This window comes from Opisthorchis viverrini (genome assembly GCF_000715545.1).
Source record: "Opisthorchis viverrini unplaced genomic scaffold opera_v5_23, whole genome shotgun sequence".
NCBI lineage: Eukaryota > Metazoa > Platyhelminthes > Trematoda > Opisthorchiida > Opisthorchiidae > Opisthorchis > Opisthorchis viverrini.
This window is the reverse complement of record NW_008751679.1, coordinates 2,292,714-2,312,755: the sequence shown is the minus strand read 5'-3', so window position 1 is coordinate 2,312,755 and position 20,042 is coordinate 2,292,714. Positions and strand designations below refer to the sequence as shown.

The window sequence follows — 20,042 nt, the reverse complement described above, 5'->3', positions numbered from 1 at the left end:
CTTGGACGCTCAAGAAGATGGAGATTTCAGACGAGATTTTTTTTCAGAATGCCTATTGAAGAGCGTGTATCGAACGAAGGGGTCCATAGTCGTTGTTTTGGCATTATTCAACATAAACAGCTAATCTTACAACGTTTAGTCCGATGGTTTGGATACGTTCTTCGCCCTGCATGCACACACCTGATCGGAGGTGTCCTTACTCCTAAACCGAGCGTCCAGATCGGCATTGTCTTTGAGTTGTTCAGCTGACAAACTGAGCAGCTGCTATTCGAGACTTCCTTGAAGTCGGCGTATCCTCACACGGGAGATAGCCGCAGTAAATTGAGAAAAGCAAAACGTGTGCATCGCCAACACAAGTGAAGAGTTCGAACTTCAGTGACGCATATGCACCACACGTACGGACATTCAGTGACTGATTGTACTGGTACAGCTGGAGGATTGTTATGTTGTATGACTTTCACCAGCATTAGAAATATGGGTTTCGCCTGACATACGCATGACTCAACGACTGGCTAGTGTTCAAAAGGGTATCGATGAGAAGGCACTAACGACGCACGAAGTTAGTGTTTGATGGATTTGACAGTTCCTAACGACCCTGTTTTTGCACCCTGATGCTCATTTCCGAAAGGCTACTGCGTGAAACCCTTTATCTGTCCTTCGATGATTTTTGTTTGGAAAAGCACCAAGTAGGAATGGATGGAATCTGGTGTATCCCGTATCAGTTTGATGTTGGTTGCTTGCGGTTATGTGTAGATATTTGCCCGATGATTTATAGGTCCGTGAATTTGGTTAGCTCTTTCCATTCCTACTTGAAATATAAGATGAATTCGACCCTGTTAGGAGGTAATACTAGAAGGGAAGAGACGATATTTGGAGTAATTTATCATCTGGTGATTGACATACAAAACACCCAGGCTTTTCATACAGCTGCTCATACTAGCAAACCAACAACCACGTATTCCATAGAATTCGTGAACACGTGACAGATTCCGGTTTTCGTCGCATCTGGATCTTACGAAGACTTGGAGGTAGAGAGAATATCAGTATGGTTATGTGCACGTCAAAAGTTGAGAAATTGGAGTATCGATTTAGAGACAGATGGTAAGAGTGACAATCAACGAATGGGACAATAGGGATCAAAGATTTAGTTCTCGGTGAAATCAGTTCAACTATAGCATACGATCAATGACAAAAAACAGTAGCAATTTGAACGGCTGTGAACACCAAGCGTGACAGGAGTCACCTTGTGGGACACGATGTATACGGTCGATACATTTTATCGAAACTCCAGCGTGAACAAGACGGAATACAGAATAAAAAACGGATGTTCAGGCCCCGTGAGGAAATTAACGAGAGTAAACATACCGAAGAGACAGAAGGAATAGCAGACAAAAGGCCTTTAGCATGGGCACACGTGATTCGAGCAACACACGGAATATTTTGAATGCACGCTTTTCTAAACTGACTATACCGTCTGTTTCTCTGCAAAGCGAATCCTTTGTTACTTCCGAATTTTCCATCTCAAGTTGCTACTTTTGCGGGTTTCCTAAAACTGTTAGGTGAGCTTTCGACTTCCCTGTAACGTCTTGGTTGCACACTCCCGTTTTTAGTAGCTGGGCTCTTTAGCGCTCGTGAAAGATTTATGGGATGTTCACAACATATTCACATATTAACGAATTCTAAATCGTATTCAAGGCCACAGATTGGTGTGTGGTAATTACCTGGTGATGACGTGGAGTCCTAGCCACTGACCGATTTCAAGCACTTCTTGTGATAAACGTCTTTTGTTCGGTTTCATACATTTTCCTATGTTCAAAATAATAATTATAATCGTCCAGCTGTAGCACCCTTTCGGTGCCTAGCTGCCTTGCAACTCGAAGGAAGCGTGGTTGCTCAAGCCTAAACAAGAACCGGTTCGAACCACGAACCTTCCTGTTCCTAACTTAACCACCGAGCCATCTCGAGCTCCTCCGGTAGTTACATATGGATCCAGTGTTTTCCTGATAAGTCCGTGGGGACAAATCGTAAGCTTGCAAAACTCCGGCCTAACTGGTTAGATTAGTTTCGACGGGGACCGCCACAATCCGCCATACATTAGTAGGCCTTTTCCGACGTCTTCTGAAGTAGCTTAAAATTTTTTGTGGAACGATTACTGACCGTTGATACTTGGCACGTGATACTTTCAGGTTATCGCCGTTGCGGTTGATCATAGTCGTATTAGGATGGCGAAATTTCGCCGATGTTTTAGCGCAGCAGATCCAGAATCACATTTGATCAAAAAAATGACATTAAAAGAATGCCAATACCCTGTAACTTGATTTCGAATTACCAGATGTGATTGGATCACATGGTGCTAAATATGATTACAGTGACTGTGCTCTATCGATTACTGAAAAAAAAATGTTGAGACAGTTGGTGTGGAATACCTGACTGTTTCAGTTCCTTAACCTTTTCGCATGATAAGAAAAGTTAAGGCGGGAATATCATGGTTGCAACCGTTCAGTTCAATATCAACCCACGGGATGGTGGAGCTTTAGGGTCTCATTAGGTTTCCGGTATTCTGGGATAATCTTCAGAAATCTGATCTTCTTGACAGTTTTTGATCTCAGGATCAAGTTGTTCGTTTAGATGATGGCATGGTTTTATAAAGTTCCGTGGGGTGCGTACTGCTGGTTTTCAATATGAATGCAACAGCTGTACAATGCGAAAACTCCATTGAGCATTACCAAATCTCTTCCCGCCCCCACCAGGCTGCAGAATATGCCTGCGATTTGGTTTTATAAGAGATTTCAATGTGTTGAGGTCCTTAGGCTATTTAGGACCAGGTATTAGGAACTACTGTTGTGGGATGAATTCATTTTGTACAATCTTTTCCTCTGAAATACGCATAAAATGGAATAAGGTGAAACAATTTACGAGGCTGTTCACATCTGTTAGGTGGAAGTCAACTGTTGCCAGTCAGTTAACCAGTTAATGAAGCTCAGTTAATGGAGCTCACACTGCAGGCTTGAATCGACTATAGAGATTGAACTTGCATAACATCACAGGGCCTGGATGTGTGTTCGGATACAAAATCATCTGGTCCGCATACGTGAACTGAGACAAAACGGTCCTAGCATAAACCTTTAGGACGCAGTAGGGAAAATTTCTGCGAGGCGTGGCCACTTCAGACGTAGAATCCGAAACATCTTCAGGTCTTGGATCACGGATATCTCAGAAGTACAGCTGGTATCGGTGATCAAGTGATGGGTTTTCGGTAGGGCAAAGGGTGCTCCTCTAAAATATTGCATCCAGTGCTAGAATTGGGATAGTTGGGTCATGTGTTACGTATGCCGAGCTATCGCCGGGACGAGAGCTGTTTTCCGTACCTACTTCGGAGTGGCGGAAACCTAGAGGTGGACAGAAGTCGACGTGGCAAAAGTGAACGAAAGATGTCACGGGTGGCGTTGGTGCTGTTCGTCCGCGTGACCCTCCCTGTGCTTGGCTGGAGATATCATACTGAACGATATGGTATGGAACGATGTCAGTTGCTTTCATTCTCTCAGTTCCTATTCAGATTGACTGAGTGTTCGAGGTGTAGGCCCGTCGGATGTTTGTTGTAGGCTAGCCATAGGTCCCATACCTATCCCATTTCTTTCTTGTTTCCATTATAAGTCTTTGGCCAAATCAATTATCATGGCTGTATGGCAGTGAAGCGCCGGCGTTCTCATCTGATGTTGCAGCTAATAACCATGATGATGGTAATAAAGTTTTGGCCAATGATACCAGTGCAATCAGCACTGAGCTCATAATCTTTCATACTTGATGATTTACCGCGTTATACACAAGCCATGGGATCATGATGTGACGCTTAATAGGCAGTGTGAAAAATTACGCGCTGGAGCTAAAATTGGCCGTTGAATATCTCAATAAAAATTACTTGTCAGACCAGAGAGTGTTTGTCTGTCGTGATTTTTATTAAGAAAAGTGTTTCCTGTTTTCGAATTAGCCCGAAATGAGCCTCTTTCGGGCCTGTTTCATGCTTGCCCAATGGTTTGACAGTAAAATCCGCGGGACCGGAACAAACTGCTCCGCTTGAGAAGGACACTCCCCATTCGGAGGAAACGAATTACAGAGTTCGTAGTGGTGGGACGGAATGTGCTTCTCGTCTGAACTGATTGTCCCGGATGTGCAGTACTACTTCACACCTTCAAAAGCATCTTGTTGAACCTGTTTAGTAGTCCTCAACCTCAGCAATCGTAGTCGTTGGGATATAGCGTTTTCCAACACCATACTCGTAAAAAGGTCGTTCAGCTGTAACACCCTTCCGGTGCTGGCTGCCATTAGTAGTCCTCAACCTCAGCAATCGTAGTCGTTGGGATATAGCGTTTTCCAACACCATACTCGTAAAAAGGTCGTTCAGCTGTAACACCCTTCCGGTGCCTGGCTGCCATGCTACGCGAAGAAAGCACGAAGGCTGGGATACTGCCGAAACCTAGACGGGGGAAGTTGAGAGGCAGAGGTTGGGTTCGAACCACGGACCTTCCGGTCAGTAAATTCGCGCTCTAACCACTCGAGCGATCCCGCCTCCATCGATCGAAATCACCAAATCACAAACATTTTGATTAAGATATATTTCCTGACGAAACCGTACTGAAATCGCGTGATGCAACGTGTGTTCTACTGAACAAAATGGTAGCTATCGGAAAAACATGCCTCGTTCTTGGGGTGTGTTACCGTCATCTATGAAAGTTTATAATAAGCCGTTCTGGGTGCACATCAAAGGTGATTGTCGGTTAAATCAAGTCCAGTTAAGAAGGGGTCCACGAAAAGTGTCAAAGGTTTGGTTTTTTAAAATGATATCCTCAATCGTTAAATCAGCTGACTGACACGCATTTGGCTTCGAGCTTATCCCTTAAATGTGATAATTCGTTTGAATTGAACTTTGCCAATTCTTTGACGCATGTTTTGGCCCAGCAGCTGTATTCCTATCACACCCGTTGTTTTACTGGGTCATCTCAATAGCGCACCCCACCCCGGTATGGCTAATCACCTGGAGTGAGATTAGTCCAAAAATCGTCGTGTGATACACAAAGGCGTGGCTTACACGCAAATACGCTTGACGCATTGAACTAGCCTCGTTTCATTCAGACCTTTGCTTGTGTGTCTGGTTTAGTTCACTGTTCCATCGACGTCCTGTGTTTCAATTCGTTTGCTGGAGGCATCTTCGGGATGTCAGGCCGATGTAAAGGTCGTCGGGTGTGTGGTGATTTTAGTGGAAATCCCTGGATTCAGTTCTTACTGTTTGATTTTAGTGTTCGCCAGTCGCTGTTGTACTCTTCTAGCTATTGTGTACTGGCCTTGTTCAAGGTCGCTCACGTGAGCTCGCCCGTCCACCATTTATATCAAATGGGCCAAATGACAGAGAAGCCTAGTCATGAGAGAATTGATTCGATTTATAGATCGGACTGTCCCTCCTCTCCTTTCAAGTTGGACAGTGATTTCTTTGCTCAGACGGGTTCTTGGACAGATGGACGCATGGAATATACATTAAGATTTCGCATCGAATTCCAACTGCTTCCTAGGTAGCTGTAGCTATTTAGGAATATCTATGAAATTACCTTAGAATGTTAGCAAAGCTCTATCCGAGAAACTGATCATTCCCTCTGACTAGAAGGAACGGCAAATTTTCTGTTGACTTGGAATCAGCCTGAATCTATTCTGGCAGAACGGTTTCCTTGTTCTCCTAACCTATGTGTTGACATCCACGATTTTCCATGGGAGATGGCCCTGTATGTGTTGATTTCCTCCTAAGTTAGCTTATCATTAGCGCAGCGAATTCGAACAGTGAATTTAGACTGCACTGTTATCAAAGTTATTGCCCGCAGAAACTGTAGTAGTGCTTGTTTCAGACTTGCTATTTATCATCAAAGCTTTGACGTTAACCTGCGTAGATTTGCTACTCGGGTATAACGGACACATTCGCATCGCTCCTAGTTGTAATGCGAAGCTTCGTTGAGATTAGAACGAGATTGGCTATCCGACAGCGCAAAGGCTGTCTCGAAGATCGTTTGGATCGACAGCAAATTTTAATTTTAACATCTGTGTGCTGTTTGATCCTGTTGGCTGTTCCCGCTGTCGTGATCTGTTCAGTCTTTTTTTCCCTTAGGCTATTGCGCCTTGTTTGTTACAGCCGGTGACCCTGAGGCCAGTGTACCGCCCATTCAAATGATTTGGGTCAGTTGGAGGATTTAAGGTAAAGCAACTTTGGTTACATAAACTAACAGGCTTTTCAGATTTAATACAGTGCTCAGAGCGTTGCTGAAAGTCATCGCTAACAGGTTTTTGTTGAATGGGAGTAGGTGAAAAATTTCCACAGAGTCGTGTAAAGCATTTTAATAAAGCAACGCCTTCGGAAATCCTTCCGCCGGTCACTACGATCACAAGGTTATATAAACACAAAATTCAAATTTAAATCGGAATGGGATATCAGTCTCTACATAAAGATCAGTCTAAGAAATCAATGACAATATTACGTATAGTCTTGAGCGTTATGCAGAAGTTGGTAGCTCATCCCACTTTGAATTTAAATTTTGTATTTATGACTTTGTAATCGTATTGATCGGAGGAAGAATGGCCAAAACTTTTCTTTCCTTAACATGCCTTATATTAATGGGAGTAGTTGATCCACTGAACTGGATAGATACCAACTTGTAACGGTATTATCTGACGTTGGAATTCACTGGAACGTCATTTATCAGCTTCAGCTTGATACACGCTTCCCTTGTCTCCAATAGTGGTCATATTCTTGCAGGGCAGACATTATTGCCTTTCTTAACAAAGTGATTTTGATGGCAGTGAAATGGATGTACCTGTTTTTATCTATCTATGGGTATTTGTGTTCTATCGGCAAACACGGTTGTATTTTTTCGCAGCTCACCACGTGCGCCTTGCGGTTGTATAACACATTTTCCTATGTGTAACCTGATTGATAGGATCTTGTTACTCTTGGTCTCATTTGAGTCTCCGCTTGGCTATTGTCGCTGAGCTTTGACGGCCTTCAGTCACACCGCTTTGACGGATGGGCTGAACAAAAGGAAGGTCACTTGAAGAATTAGCTCTCAGTGATACCTAGTGAAACATTCATAGGGACAAAATTAGTGGAGTCACGTGAGTAAGTCAGCTGGTCAGTCTAACAGTCATGATTTTTTCTGTTCAGTATTTCTGTATTTCTGTATTTCAGTATTTCTGTTCAGTATTTCAAATTGTGCGAGATTTCTATCGAATGAGGCATCTGATCTGTTTTGGTGCTCCATTCACCGCTCCTGACATCTGTTTTGTCGTTACCTCACGGGATTGCTGCAGTCTCGCGTTGCTCGAACTTGGTGGTTGGTGAAGTATCCCTTTGACAGCCGCTAGAATAGTTGCGTTGCCACAGCCTATCACGATGATGGCATTTTCGGTTGATAACCCGATCAGTTTGCAGGTAACCCACGCAGTAATTGGAGTCAGGCGCAGCGATACTGAGCCCACGCTTGTCTCATCAGTCTGATGAATTCAGGGCTGTGAAGATGTATCATATCAAGAAAAGTGTCGGTTTCTGCGACTGCTAATTGGTTGTGTGTGTGTGTGTGCACACCCACGTATCCATGTTTCAGCCACACCCACTCGCACACTCAACCTAGTCCGTACCATGGATTATTGCAGGTTTGTTTCTTGCCAAGTGATCGCCTTCAGTCGATTTCAAAGTATATTTCTGTGGAGAAGTTACACTGAATGGGAGTATTTTCTACCGATTTCGGTGTTGTTCCATCAGCTAGCCGATTGAATGGTTGCCAGTTGATCTCATTTTCCGTACCATTCAAACGCCATGCTCAGTCCGAATGTGACGACCAGAAAACGAAGGGAAACCCAACGATGATCAGGTAGCCATCTTGCTGACATTTTTAAAAAGAAGCGTATCATGCAGGTGTGGGAAGGCAACCAGTGGGCTATTTATCACACCAAGTAAACCGACAATAGGCACTCCAAAACCAACGCCATCTGGCTTAATGAGCTTCTTGGATTGTGCCCGGTCTGCTCACACCTAGCAGAAATTCTGCTTACGATAGCCTCTAGCTGTTTCTTCCTTTGACTTATTGATGCTGTCCAGGTAACGACGACTCCCAAGGCAGGGTTGGAGAATGCAATACTATCCGTAAGCCGTGCGTCACAAGGCCCGCGAACGTGTGACACAGCTGAAAGACACTGGTACATTCCATATCTGGTCAAATTCCAGTCTGGACTAGGTGCAGCTAAACTTCTTGAATGTAATACTCTATTGCATGAATTGGTTCTTCTTCTAGATTGGATTGGGTAATGTTAGCTGGTTTTGGGTAACTGCATTTACACAAGTACATGACTGTTGTTTGTCTTCAAGTGATCGAATGACATTCGGCAGCCTCTAGGCATGATTTCGTCCTTTTTTTGCACAGGAGCTCGGTATGTACCTTTTGTTTCGAGGGGAAATTTGTTATCAGGAGGTTTCAACAGAAAACAAAAAGGTGCCTGCTATCTTCTAATGAAGTGCTCCGCTGGTAGTCGTATCTATCTGTTGGGGGGTCCTGTCACTAATACTGGAACCTTAAAACCTAGCTCATAGTTAATCAACGATAATAAGTGTTCTTCTCCTTAATTGCTGTCAATGTTGATGACGATGCATATCTACCACGCCTAAATTTTGAAGTTTGATCCGAGAGCAGCTTTGAAAATCATGTGTTCTTTCCATCTGTAATACGTGTAACCGTGAACGTCACACGTACCTGACCGTTGGCCTATGTATGAGTAGGCAGGGTGACCAAACCATCTACGCTTCCGTGGTTACGAGCTCGTGTAAAAATGTGGACCCATTTTCTCTGTGTGGCTTTTTTTCTCCGTGCTCTTAACTTTCTCCATTGAAAAGTTGTTCTTACCGTTTAGATGTGCTGTTAATTTGAGCGCTGTACAACCCACGTCACAAGATGTCCGGGTGTTGTTCTCCACCAACAATTTTCTAAAGGTGTTATGTCCGCGTAGCTGAAGTGTCGTGCGTATAAGTACATAAAATGACTACTTTATCGATGCTTACGTTACGTGGCTTGCCCAGAGCGGGGATCCAAGACGATCCGAGGATATCTTCATCACCGTCATCATTAACATCATCGTCGTCATCATCATCACCATCGGCATCAGTGTTCAACACTCATTCTTCGCTGCCGTAGTAAGTTAGGTACAGACAGCTTGTCAGTGAATTATGTTGCATGCCAGGCTGGTGTTGTAGAATTCGCAACAAAGTGATTTTGATGATTCAGTAGATAATATACGGGTGGAGTATGTTCGCATGTGTAATGTATAAATGCACGGCGTTCGTTCGCTGTCTCAAGCCAGAATGTTTTCGGTTTCATCATATGGTAATACGATAAGTAAGGGTCTCGTTGCCCTTGTTGTGATGACATATGAAAGCGTCAGTGTTCGACCATTGGTGTCTGGTGGGATTCTGAAGTACACTATATAGCGTTAGGAAGAAGGTTGGTTAGTCCCAAAAGTTTGCGAACTTAATCCGGTTCCCACATTCGCATACTCTTGAGCGCGTTTGTGTGTGGTGATCTTTTCAGAAGTTCCCTAAAAAAGTGATGTCCAACATAGACGTTCCTTCTCTCCGTTTCGTCGCTGGTGAATTATTAGGGCAAACGCCGAAAGGTCTTCAAAATCCAGGTATTCAAATCGTTGCTGGTGAAAACCCTAAGATACTGCTAGGTTGCCCGAATCTAGACGGGAGCGGTCGGGATGCTGAGATTGGGTTTGAACCACAGACCTTCCGGTCACTGAGCTCGCGCTTTGACCGCTGAGGTATCTCCAACTGAATGTTAACTCTACATAACATTTTCTGGGCACGTGAACAAAGAAATAGCTTACTATCAGCCGCGGATAGTAGGTGACTTATGTGGGTGTGCAATAAAGCCGGTGCATCATCGTCAAAATCCCCGTCTTATTTGCTGTTCAACTTTTCCATTCACTTTTGGATTTGAACGGAATGCTTGTGTGGGCTCAGCCTGATTTTTATTAAGGATGGTTTGTGTTCGAATGTCCGTTAAGGCGAGCCTACTGTTCTCGGCTGACACAAACATGTTTGATGCATCTTTTGTAAACGAACTAACTGAACGAGAGAGGCGATATACTCGTAATGCGTAGAAAATGGCTCGTAAAACTTGTTTGCCTGCTACCGTATTATTCTTCCACGGTTGCCGTGGGACACGTTTTGGTTTCCACTGCAAACAATAGGAAATTGGATCATTAATCATTGTTACAAGCAACAGAAAACGAAAATCATATCACATCACATATCTTTTCCCATTTACGCACTCGAACAGGCCGAGGAAATCCGATTATACTAGAGAAATGGCTGTGTTTTGAACAGGAGTTCCGTGCACACCCACACATATCCACATATTAAAGGTGGAGTCGTTCCACCGTGGTCATTCGATAGAGGAACTACTGCACGATGTCATTTTCTTACTTCTCGACCACACGAACCTATTTGCTCCGCTTATATCGATTTGCTTTCTCTTTACTACAGAACAACCATTTTGCAAGCGTTCAAAGGTATTGAAAGCCGGGATCATCATGGAGCCGGGAGTGAGTTAATCTTTTTCCTGAAGGTTGTTTTTGGTGCGAAAATACCGGTCACATCAATCGAGCATTCTTTGACTCTGTGAATATTACAACACCTTCAAAGAAGCGACTTCGAGAGACTCCCAAATGTCTCTTCGATAAAATTTTCCCTCGTGGGAGGATTCTCTTAAAGAACCACACTCCAGCGTTGGGAACTCCCCTTATTCGGATATTCCTTGGGACTCCTATGTGAACAGGATAAAATTTTCCAATCGACTGAAGTGATTGTTTCAGCTATTCCCTTGTATCCGTGGCTCACTTATACTAATCCCTGTAGTGTGGAACTGGTAGTTTTCCAACTAACTTGACCTATAAAAGAACTACTGAACACGATAATAACTCATCCCGAAAGTGTATCCCGAAAGAAGGAAAACAGTGATGGAAAATGAAGGCTCGAGTTACCTCCGTTGCTTCGTTCTCTCTGTGTTGGCTTCATTATCCTCAGTTGGTACTTCAACGATGACCTCTTTCACCGAACAGTGCCGTGTTCATATCCAGCGTCAAGTTTCCAGAACGCCAAGACTATCTAAGTCAAATTTCGTCAGTATGACGTATAAGTGTGTCTGTTGTGCTGCTGTTATATGCTTTTGAAGAGAGATGTTCAGCAATGAACTGGGTCAATGATGTATGGGATTTCTTCTGTGGTGCCTCGTTAGCCGTTTCGGGAAATTGGTGGCTGTTAACTTGACTGCGAATCGCAGTTGAAAAAACTTTGTGCCATAGGAATTGTCTCCTCGATGGTGATCTTCCTCAGAGGGTACTGTATTGATCCTAGCACTGAGCATCACGTTCTGTTGTGACGGAACGGATTGTAGTACTTTCTCACCATAAGATGAGCTTGTTCCGATCGACAGAGATTTCTTTGAAAGCAGTAGAATATTTTTGAATCTAATCTACGGTTACGAAACTGGTGTTCCGAAACCTCTGCTTTCAAGTTTCATTGCAGGCACCAGTTGACATGTCAGAACAAATGTCGATGGAATTCATGCTGCCAATTGATATGTACACAGATTGCCCGACTGGGTGCTGTGGATCCGGACTAGGATGTTTGGGTTTTTCAGGTTGATTTGGACTAATAAATAATAGTAATAATAATAAACAGTCGTTTTATGCCGTAACAACCTTCGATGCCTAGCTACCGGACAAGGCTGGACGGATGAGATACTGCCGGAGCTGGGCTCGAACCCTCCGATCAGTAAGCTCGCACCATCTGGAGAAGATTAAATTAATTGCAGCAGTGTGAAAACACCTATGGTGGACAACAGGGTTGCCGTCAACAGTTATGGTTCTTGGGTTGTTCACTGCGATGGGCAATTTGATTGCAAATGTTTCATCACCAATGGAGACGACATCATCAGTGTATTGTTAGAGAGTGCAGTGGAGCGTACCGATGGGTCGGTGGTCGTACCTTGAGGGGTGTTGTGTGTGTGTTAGTATGTTGCCAGCCGGGGCTTACCTTCGATCAAGATTAGTTGTTCGGTCGGTTGGTTCCATTGGTTGCTCTGCCATCCTGTGTCCTGATTGATCAATGACCACGTGACCTTTGAGCCTGGCCTCCTTTGTCCTCGGGTTCTGACCAATGCTGGAGCGACTTCTGTCGTTGACCCCTCTGGGTTCCGGTGCGTGACCTTTGTTGATCCTACTCCGAAGAGTTTCTTGCTTCTTGGTTTGTGAATCCGGTATTTGGCTCTCCTTGAGCATTCCGGTGGAGGACTTGGTCCTTTGCACGTAGTGGTGACCTTCTTAGTCTTCGTGTATGGATATGAAGGATAGGGGGTCACGTCTCCTGACGGTCGCCCAGTGTTCCTTTATTCGTGTGCATTCCTCCTAGTTTGTCCAACGTAGAATTTTTTGCAATTGATTTGGTATACACACATCGTTCCTCTTGATTTTGTCAGATTGGTTGAAAATTCATTCAAATAATTCACCACTCTGACCAACCTTGTTACCGACTTCAGGTCATTGTGAGCCGTCAAATGATTTTCTGTGGATCGGATTTTAAACGGTCTGCTGTGGTCGCATATTCATGGTTCGCTTCCTCTCTTGTTTGCTGTATAACCTGTCCGGTATAACGTTTGGAGAATTGTCACGAATTCTGACTGTGGTGTTTACTTGTCCGACGGTGGATGAGCACATCATTGGCACTGCATACTTTTCCCGAAAGTCTGTTGATAGTGGAGCAAGGTGCTTGAGAAAAATCTCTCTGGGAACCTTTAGACTGAATGACAGGCAATGCCAACGAAACTGATCGCACAGTGTACCAGACTACTTTTCACGTTCAAACTAAGTTGTCAAAGTGTCGTAGACAAACTAACCTAGGTGAAGAACCTGGCCCTTTTGGGTTCCACCAGCTCATCATCTGGCGTAGAAATGTGGTAATGTTCTCTTCATTACGCCTAATCCAAAGTCTCAGGGTCAGCTACATACACGTGTTCAACCCCCACATACTCAAGAAGGCATTGCTTTGTTTCCCAGACGTTGTCGCTGTAGCGTTTGCCGGGTGGGTGGACCATGATATGAGCACGTGATCTTCGTGTGTTCCCTCCTGCAAATCACCGTAGCATTTGGCCGAGGCTACGTAGTAACAGATCCATCGGAAACACTTCACTGATTTTTCTTAGTTTCTCAAGGGAACAACACTGGACCAGATTGGGGCTTTTGTGGGCAGTTGGAACATCAGTTCGTCATTGCTTTTGCTGTTGGGAAGCGGTGTTACTCAAAACCAGTCAACGACAGCCCTGTTGATAACGCTACGCAGCGGACTATGTGGCTTGAGGTTATTTCTGTTATACTAATCATGGTTGTGCATGGTCTGGGATACTGCCAGGACGTCCAAACCTCCGTGGACGAGGACGACTAGTGCCCTCAACCAAAGCCCTCGGTTTAAGGGCTTGACCAAAAGGCATCGGTATTTGACGAACAATACCAATGCCTCATATTTCTCAGAGAACAAGTCGTCGTACAACTCAACTCGCAATTCAGAGGAGCAGGAGACTGTCAGCCAGAACTCCAACCATTGACCAAATCAGCGTGAGGAACTCTGCGACTGTTGCATGCACGTCCTCACAGTACAGCTCAGTGGGGTGTGGAGGCATACAGCTAGTCATACCACAGTAAATTTTATTTACTTCTTGAGGTAAATGGTATACATGGTGCTCACTAGGTACCGACCCAGTGCAACGGCCGCCATAGTGTTGCGCACCCATTTAGCACGCATCATGATGTTCTAAGGTTCTGTGCATAACACCTAACGCTGTCCATGCATCCATGCATTTTGAAGATTTGAGTGTCCCACGTTGAATCGGAGCAGAGAACAGCAAGCCTCCCGAGAGACTTTAATGACGATTTCGAATAATATATCACCATCTCTTTGATTTTCCTCCTCAGATGTCAGCAGCATGCGGTTTAGAGGTTCGCTACCCTCGTTCAAACCATGTGCGAGCGGAAGAGATGTCTACTGGAGAAACCATGGTCGTTTCGGTCGATTAACTTTGATTGGTTGATTGATTTCGATTCTGCCATTGATTTTGACTGGCGTCAGCGTTTTCTAATCAGTTTTTCACCACATGACCATTGTTATCCTGCCGTCTGACTCCGTCGGGTTCACAACAAGATGACTTCGCAGAGTAGAAGCTTACAGGGGACGTGACATGCCTATACCCAGGTCCAGACAAAATAAAGTGAGACGCAGCCAGGAATTTCGGTCGACTCCTACGCTTAGATTATCGGAATGATTACCTGAAGTATCTCTCTTCCATTCCAGACTCGCAACAACATAGTATCACCCATTTTACTCCGTGCTACCTTCCTCACCGTTTTTTTTTTTGCGTATATTTTTTTTTTGCGATAATATATTTTTCTGTATGCAACAGGCCACCGTGCGCTGTCTGGGACCAAAATGATAACTCACTGGTTCCGTATTCAATTGTCTTGTACGAATTCAACCATTTTACATTCCCACGTCCTGGTCGAACCTTTTCAGCGAGCGAATGGACTTTCGTTTCTGATGCGAATTTATTTCAGGTCGGTGTAGGTGCGTTTCAGGAGATTCGGACCAACTGCTTACACACATCGACCAGCTTCAAGATTAGGTCTAATGTATTTTGATATGTCAATCATCTGTCCTCTAACATTCCTCTTATGGTTCTCATTGGCGTCTTTTATCCGCTCAACAACACTAGTGTTCAGGAAAGAAAGGTTTTGTTGGGAACAAGCTTTACTGACTTGTCTGGTGACCGCGGTTGAGTTATTCAGAGTCATTTGGAATGCAGACTCCTGATTGGGTTGTTGGTGAAGACAGCAGTCGTTGAGTTAGATGAATATGGTGCAAAAATGAGAGAATGATTTGAGTGAAACAAGTCGTCGTTGCAAGCTTAACACTTTCGCTGCTCAACCACCTTGTTGCCTGAAGGAAGCACGAGAGCCAAAATGCAGTCAGACTGCCTGAGCCTAGATAGGAGTAGTTGAGATGCAGAACTCGGATTCGACCGCGGACCTCCTCTAACATTCCTCTTATGGTTCTCATTGGCGTCTTTTATCCGCTCAACAACTCTAGTGTTCAGGAAAGAAAGGTTTTGTTGGGAACAAGCTTTACTGACTTGTCTGGTGACCGCGGTTGAGTTATTCAGAGTCATTTGGAATGCAGACTCCTGATTGGGTTGTTGGTGAAGACAGCAGTCGTTGAGTTAGATGAATATGGTGCAAAAATGAGAGAATGATTTGAGTGAAACAAGTCGTCGTTGCAAGCTTAACACTTTCGCTGCTCAACCACCTTGTTGCCTGAAGGAAGCACGAGAGCCAAAATGCAGTCAGACTGCCTGAGCCTAGATAGGAGTAGTTGAGATGCAGAACTCGGATTCGAACCGCGGACCTTCCAGTCAGTGATTTCGCGACTTAACCAGTGAGTCATTCAGAGCTCAAGCGATGGTGTTCAACTTGATAACACACAGTTGTCTGTGTACGAAAGTCAGTTTCGGAATGAGCGGGAGGCTCGGTTAGCATGAGCTTCGATTCCTTCCCATGCATAAATACACACTTGGCACTGGCATCGTGTTACAGTGGTTGATGATGTTGTTGAGTTACACTGGTTTGGGATGGCGTCCCCCGACCGGTAGCATCATTTTGATTGGTGTTAATGCTTTTGCAACCAGATAGCCATGCTCCACAATATCCCGCCTGTGGAACCGGTAGCAAGAGTTGTCCAAGAGGGGACAGTGTAGATAACGTTGCAGCTCATGCTTTTCTGTGAATGATACATGAATGTCAACCTTTCGTTTTCGAAGTTGGATGCACACCATTCAACTTCCACTGCGACTGCCTTAGAAAACCGGGAATTCATTCCTCGAGAATGAGAAATCGCATTACTGATTAAGTTCGCTAGAGAAGACGAACTTTAGAACCCGAGAGGATCCATCCGCTCCGTCAAAATAATTATCATTACGTGCCCTGCATACCTAGCTAACGCACTGTGGTCCCTGGTTCACTCCTTGTTTTCATTCTGTGTGTTGCCTCATTTTCAGTGGTTGCAAAATGCGCTTTAAAGCTTCGCTTGGACATAATGCAAGTTTTTTAAGGCATATTAAGCAGCAATCCGATCGTTTTTTGACACGAACAATGGATTTTTAGCATCTGCTTGTAGTTTTCAGATTGCTTACCTTATACCATATTGTAAAGGACAAGTGACTGAGTTCACCTTGTTTACCCCGGTAGATGTCGGCTGAGACGCGTCCTAGGAACAAACACCCTTGCAAGAATCCGGTCAGTACTTGGAAGTATTGATCATGAAGGAATTCTGAATCATCTTGGTGATGGTGATTAGGAAGACGTACTTCTCAGTGCAGTGACTTACTGGGATCGAATCTCTTATTCCCGTCCATGTGAACTATGTTCACTTGTACTCCCTCGCCCACGTCTTATGCCAGTGTCACGGCTCACCGGATGCCAGCTAGTTCTAGCATGCTTCCGCCCACCTCACAACGACTTGTTTTTGCTCCAAGAGTGCCATTGTCCATCGACTGGGTGTAGGTAGTTGAAAGGGCTGAATGCGATTGAGTCTTTGTACCTACCCCCGTGTGCTTGCCTCTGAGATCATTTTCAACCCGTGCTTGATCAGTCGACAATTTTATCACTCACTTGTCGAATCGCATACTACCGACGCTGATAACCGATAGTTTGAGATCTGTCCCGCTTACAGTAGTCAAGTTCGCTGTTTACTGTCGCGACAGAAACCTTGGTAACCTCAGTTTTTGGTGAAACATTTCAACAACTGCTTGTGTATGTACTGCTTCTGATGTTTATTGTAAATGAATGTTGCTTTGTTGCATCCTTCTGCTTATGATCCCGGAGCCGCCGTCATAATTTTTCCCCATACGCCGTTCAAGGCATCGTATGTGTAGAAGAGCGAGACTGCATCGCTTTGTTCATTTCTTCCTGGTTTCAAGTCCACGAACGTTCCGTTGGTTGCTGGAGGCAAATCGACACACCGGTTTTTTCAACCACAGGAATACTATAACCTCAGTTTTTTCGAAATGCATGGTTTTGAACACCAGCGATTGTTCGTTACCTATCAGTTAATAATTGATACTAGTAATTAATTGACAATATTCATACGCTTCCATGTTAATTCCGGAATGTAGTTGGTAGTCCTGTAAAGGGGTCTCCGTAAGTTTCATGAAGTAAACACTCATCACAGTGTGTCCTTGTGGTACTCTTGGGATTGGTTTCACCAATATTTCGTTGCTTTCATCCATTCGTTCGCTTGCGTCCACCATGGGCGAAATCTAACAGTGCACCGTCAGACTTGGCTCAAGGGATGACCTTCCTCGTAGAATATTCCACTTTTCAGGGGTTTGTTAATGATAGACGGGGTTTTAGCTTTGGTGATTAGGCCGAATGCAAAGGTGTTGCTTGATCTTGAAAAGCCCAACCACACAACGCCTTTCATCTTCAATAAGGTTACTCGAACAGATTGACACGATTAGTCACGTGGTCTTTTGGCTGGCAGCTTCCATTGTAAGTCACGTGATCGCCGACCATGCTTGTGCGCCTCGTGAATCTGGTTTTTGAGATCCAGTTGTACATGGGTCAATAGTTGACCAGCTAAACTAAGAATAGAACCTTTTCAACTAATCCTCTGATATATGGATAACCTTATATAGAATGAACTGCTGTTGACATCATCGTAACTTTTCGTTTTCACTACCTTTGGTTTACCGTTTCCATGTGTCATTTTTCGAGGTGTAACGCAAATCAGCTGAAACAAGGTTGTTTCTTTCTCGCAGATAGTGGCCAGTTTAATCTGATCCTCTTAACGAATACACACTTCTCTTGTTCTCTTCACTTGTCAGACATTTCCCACTCTCCTGGATCGATCGTCTGTTCTAGCGGCATTCGGCGTGACGGAACATACTATGCGTTTCACTTCTACCTACAATTTCAGTTCCTGTCGCACAGTCCCCTCTCTACTCGATGAATTTTTATCCGTCTGTTCTCGGTTAGTGATCGTATGTTCCATAAGTTTCCCTAATAGTTGTCAGTGGTCGATTTTCTATGTTTTTATATTGACCTTATTCGAAACCTACGGATCTCGGAAGTCATGGGCCAAACCATACTAGGAAGCAATTTCTGTACTCTTGTCTGTGCAGCAATCCCGGGAACCCACGGTCCTCCGTCTCAGGTTGTGTCAATACCATTCAGGTACATTCTGCCATCCGCTTTTAGACTAATGCGTTCAGTGTGAATAAATCATTCATCGGTTGGAGAACTCTTTCATCTAGACGTCTCCTTTTCCCGTTTGCTCTAAAAATGAATGTTGTTTAATAAAGCGGGGCAATTTCCCGTAAACTTTGCCTTGCGAACTGTATCTAGTTTCTGTGCTTAAATTTGAGCGGAAATATGACTTGACTGTCGCGTGCGTCTTCTTAAGGAGAATTCATCGAACCCGGCTGGTCCATTTCTAAATCATCGAAGAAAAGCGGGATAACACACTGCGGTATGCTCTCTTTGTAAGAAACGGCAACTCCGAAGCATGATCATCAGCTGTATAAACCGCGTACTTGCACAGAAGTTATAACTGACACAGTTTCGTTTGCCGATGATTTAAGGAGGTGGAGTAGATACCTACGTATTGGAGGTGATAGCTGATTTAGTCGACGCTTCATTACAGCGGGCGCAGCGAAGTTTTCTTTTGTCAGGTCCGGAGGGGAAGGCAACAGTTTGGATGCATATGCGATATTCAGTGGCTACTGGGCCATATTTGACGAGGTCTCCAACCACTGTTGTGTCCCGTTTCGGGTTCCCCATACAGGGAGAAGGCAATGACCAGCAAGCCGGGTTAACTGCTGGTGGTTTTCATACTTTGCTGCCGAGTCATTGTTTGACCTCCTCTGGCTCGTTTTACACCCCTCTCGTGGTTGTGCAAAAAGTGCCCTTCGGGGAAGTCGGTCGACTGGCGTACGGAGCACGTAACCAAGCGAGCGCAGCCTATGGAGTGCGATCACATGATCTATCGTAGGCGAGTGATTTCCTCCGCGAACCATTCGACGTACTCCAGCATTATTGATTCAGCATTCCCACCAGACTCAGTCAATGCTCCGAAGACATCTCCAATCATGTTCGTTCAAATTCGTGGTCTTGCGTGCATAGGATTAGTATGTCTCGCTTCCGCTTTCATGGAGCACAGGTGTTCTCTTTGAAGAGACTGCTTCTGTCGGATTATTGGACCCTAGGAGAACCCTCCTTAAACATGGAACGCCTATCCAGTTCTCAAGCCATTTTACCTCTCAGGGGAGACAAACGTTCACTTTGGACGTGCTATCAAGTGTCTGTTTGTTTATGTTGACTTGAATGTGTAACTCAAGCAATCTGTCCCTTAGAATCACAGACTGAACGATCATTGTGTGCACTTTTACGCCTCATTTCCTCTGAAATGCTGTTACATCTACGGTAGCAAGATTAATATTCCTGAAACCCGGTTGGTTGGTCGCACTTGCCGCACAATTGGTTTAATAAGCCGTTCGCGCATTTTATTTTCGACGACGGATTGGTGGAGAAGTACCGAAATATTCGGTTTGTGTTGGGTAACGGCGTAGCTCTATTACCACCGGACTTCAGTTCAGCGTTGACTAACTGATGACGAAATCGAGAAACGCCAACGTTCCTTTACGCGGATAACTCGTGCCCAGTAAACCAATAATTTGTATGATATTGCCAAGTGTTTTTATCTGACGAGGTGGTGCTGGGTCCAAGACAAAAAGCGTAGCGTAGATTTGACGATTGTATCACCGCAGTCATGAAGAATGTCTGGCTAAGCACTGAACCGTAGCCTTTGGCCGGTGATATCCGTTGCTAATGAAGACTATATATGTATATGTATA

General features: G+C 44.5%; 1 protein-coding gene across 1 annotated transcript in view; it reads left to right on the top strand.

Annotated features, from left to right (window-relative positions):
• Nucleotides 1-20,042, top strand: part of T265_12913 (hypothetical protein) — a gene marked incomplete at both ends in the record, with an annotated part of 36,786 nt that overhangs the window by 13,051 nt on the left and 3,693 nt on the right. The window contains 2 exon segments of the mRNA XM_009166221.1: nucleotides 10,574-10,632; nucleotides 18,015-18,160. Of these exon segments, the coding sequence (XP_009164485.1) occupies nucleotides 10,574-10,632; nucleotides 18,015-18,160 (205 nt within the window).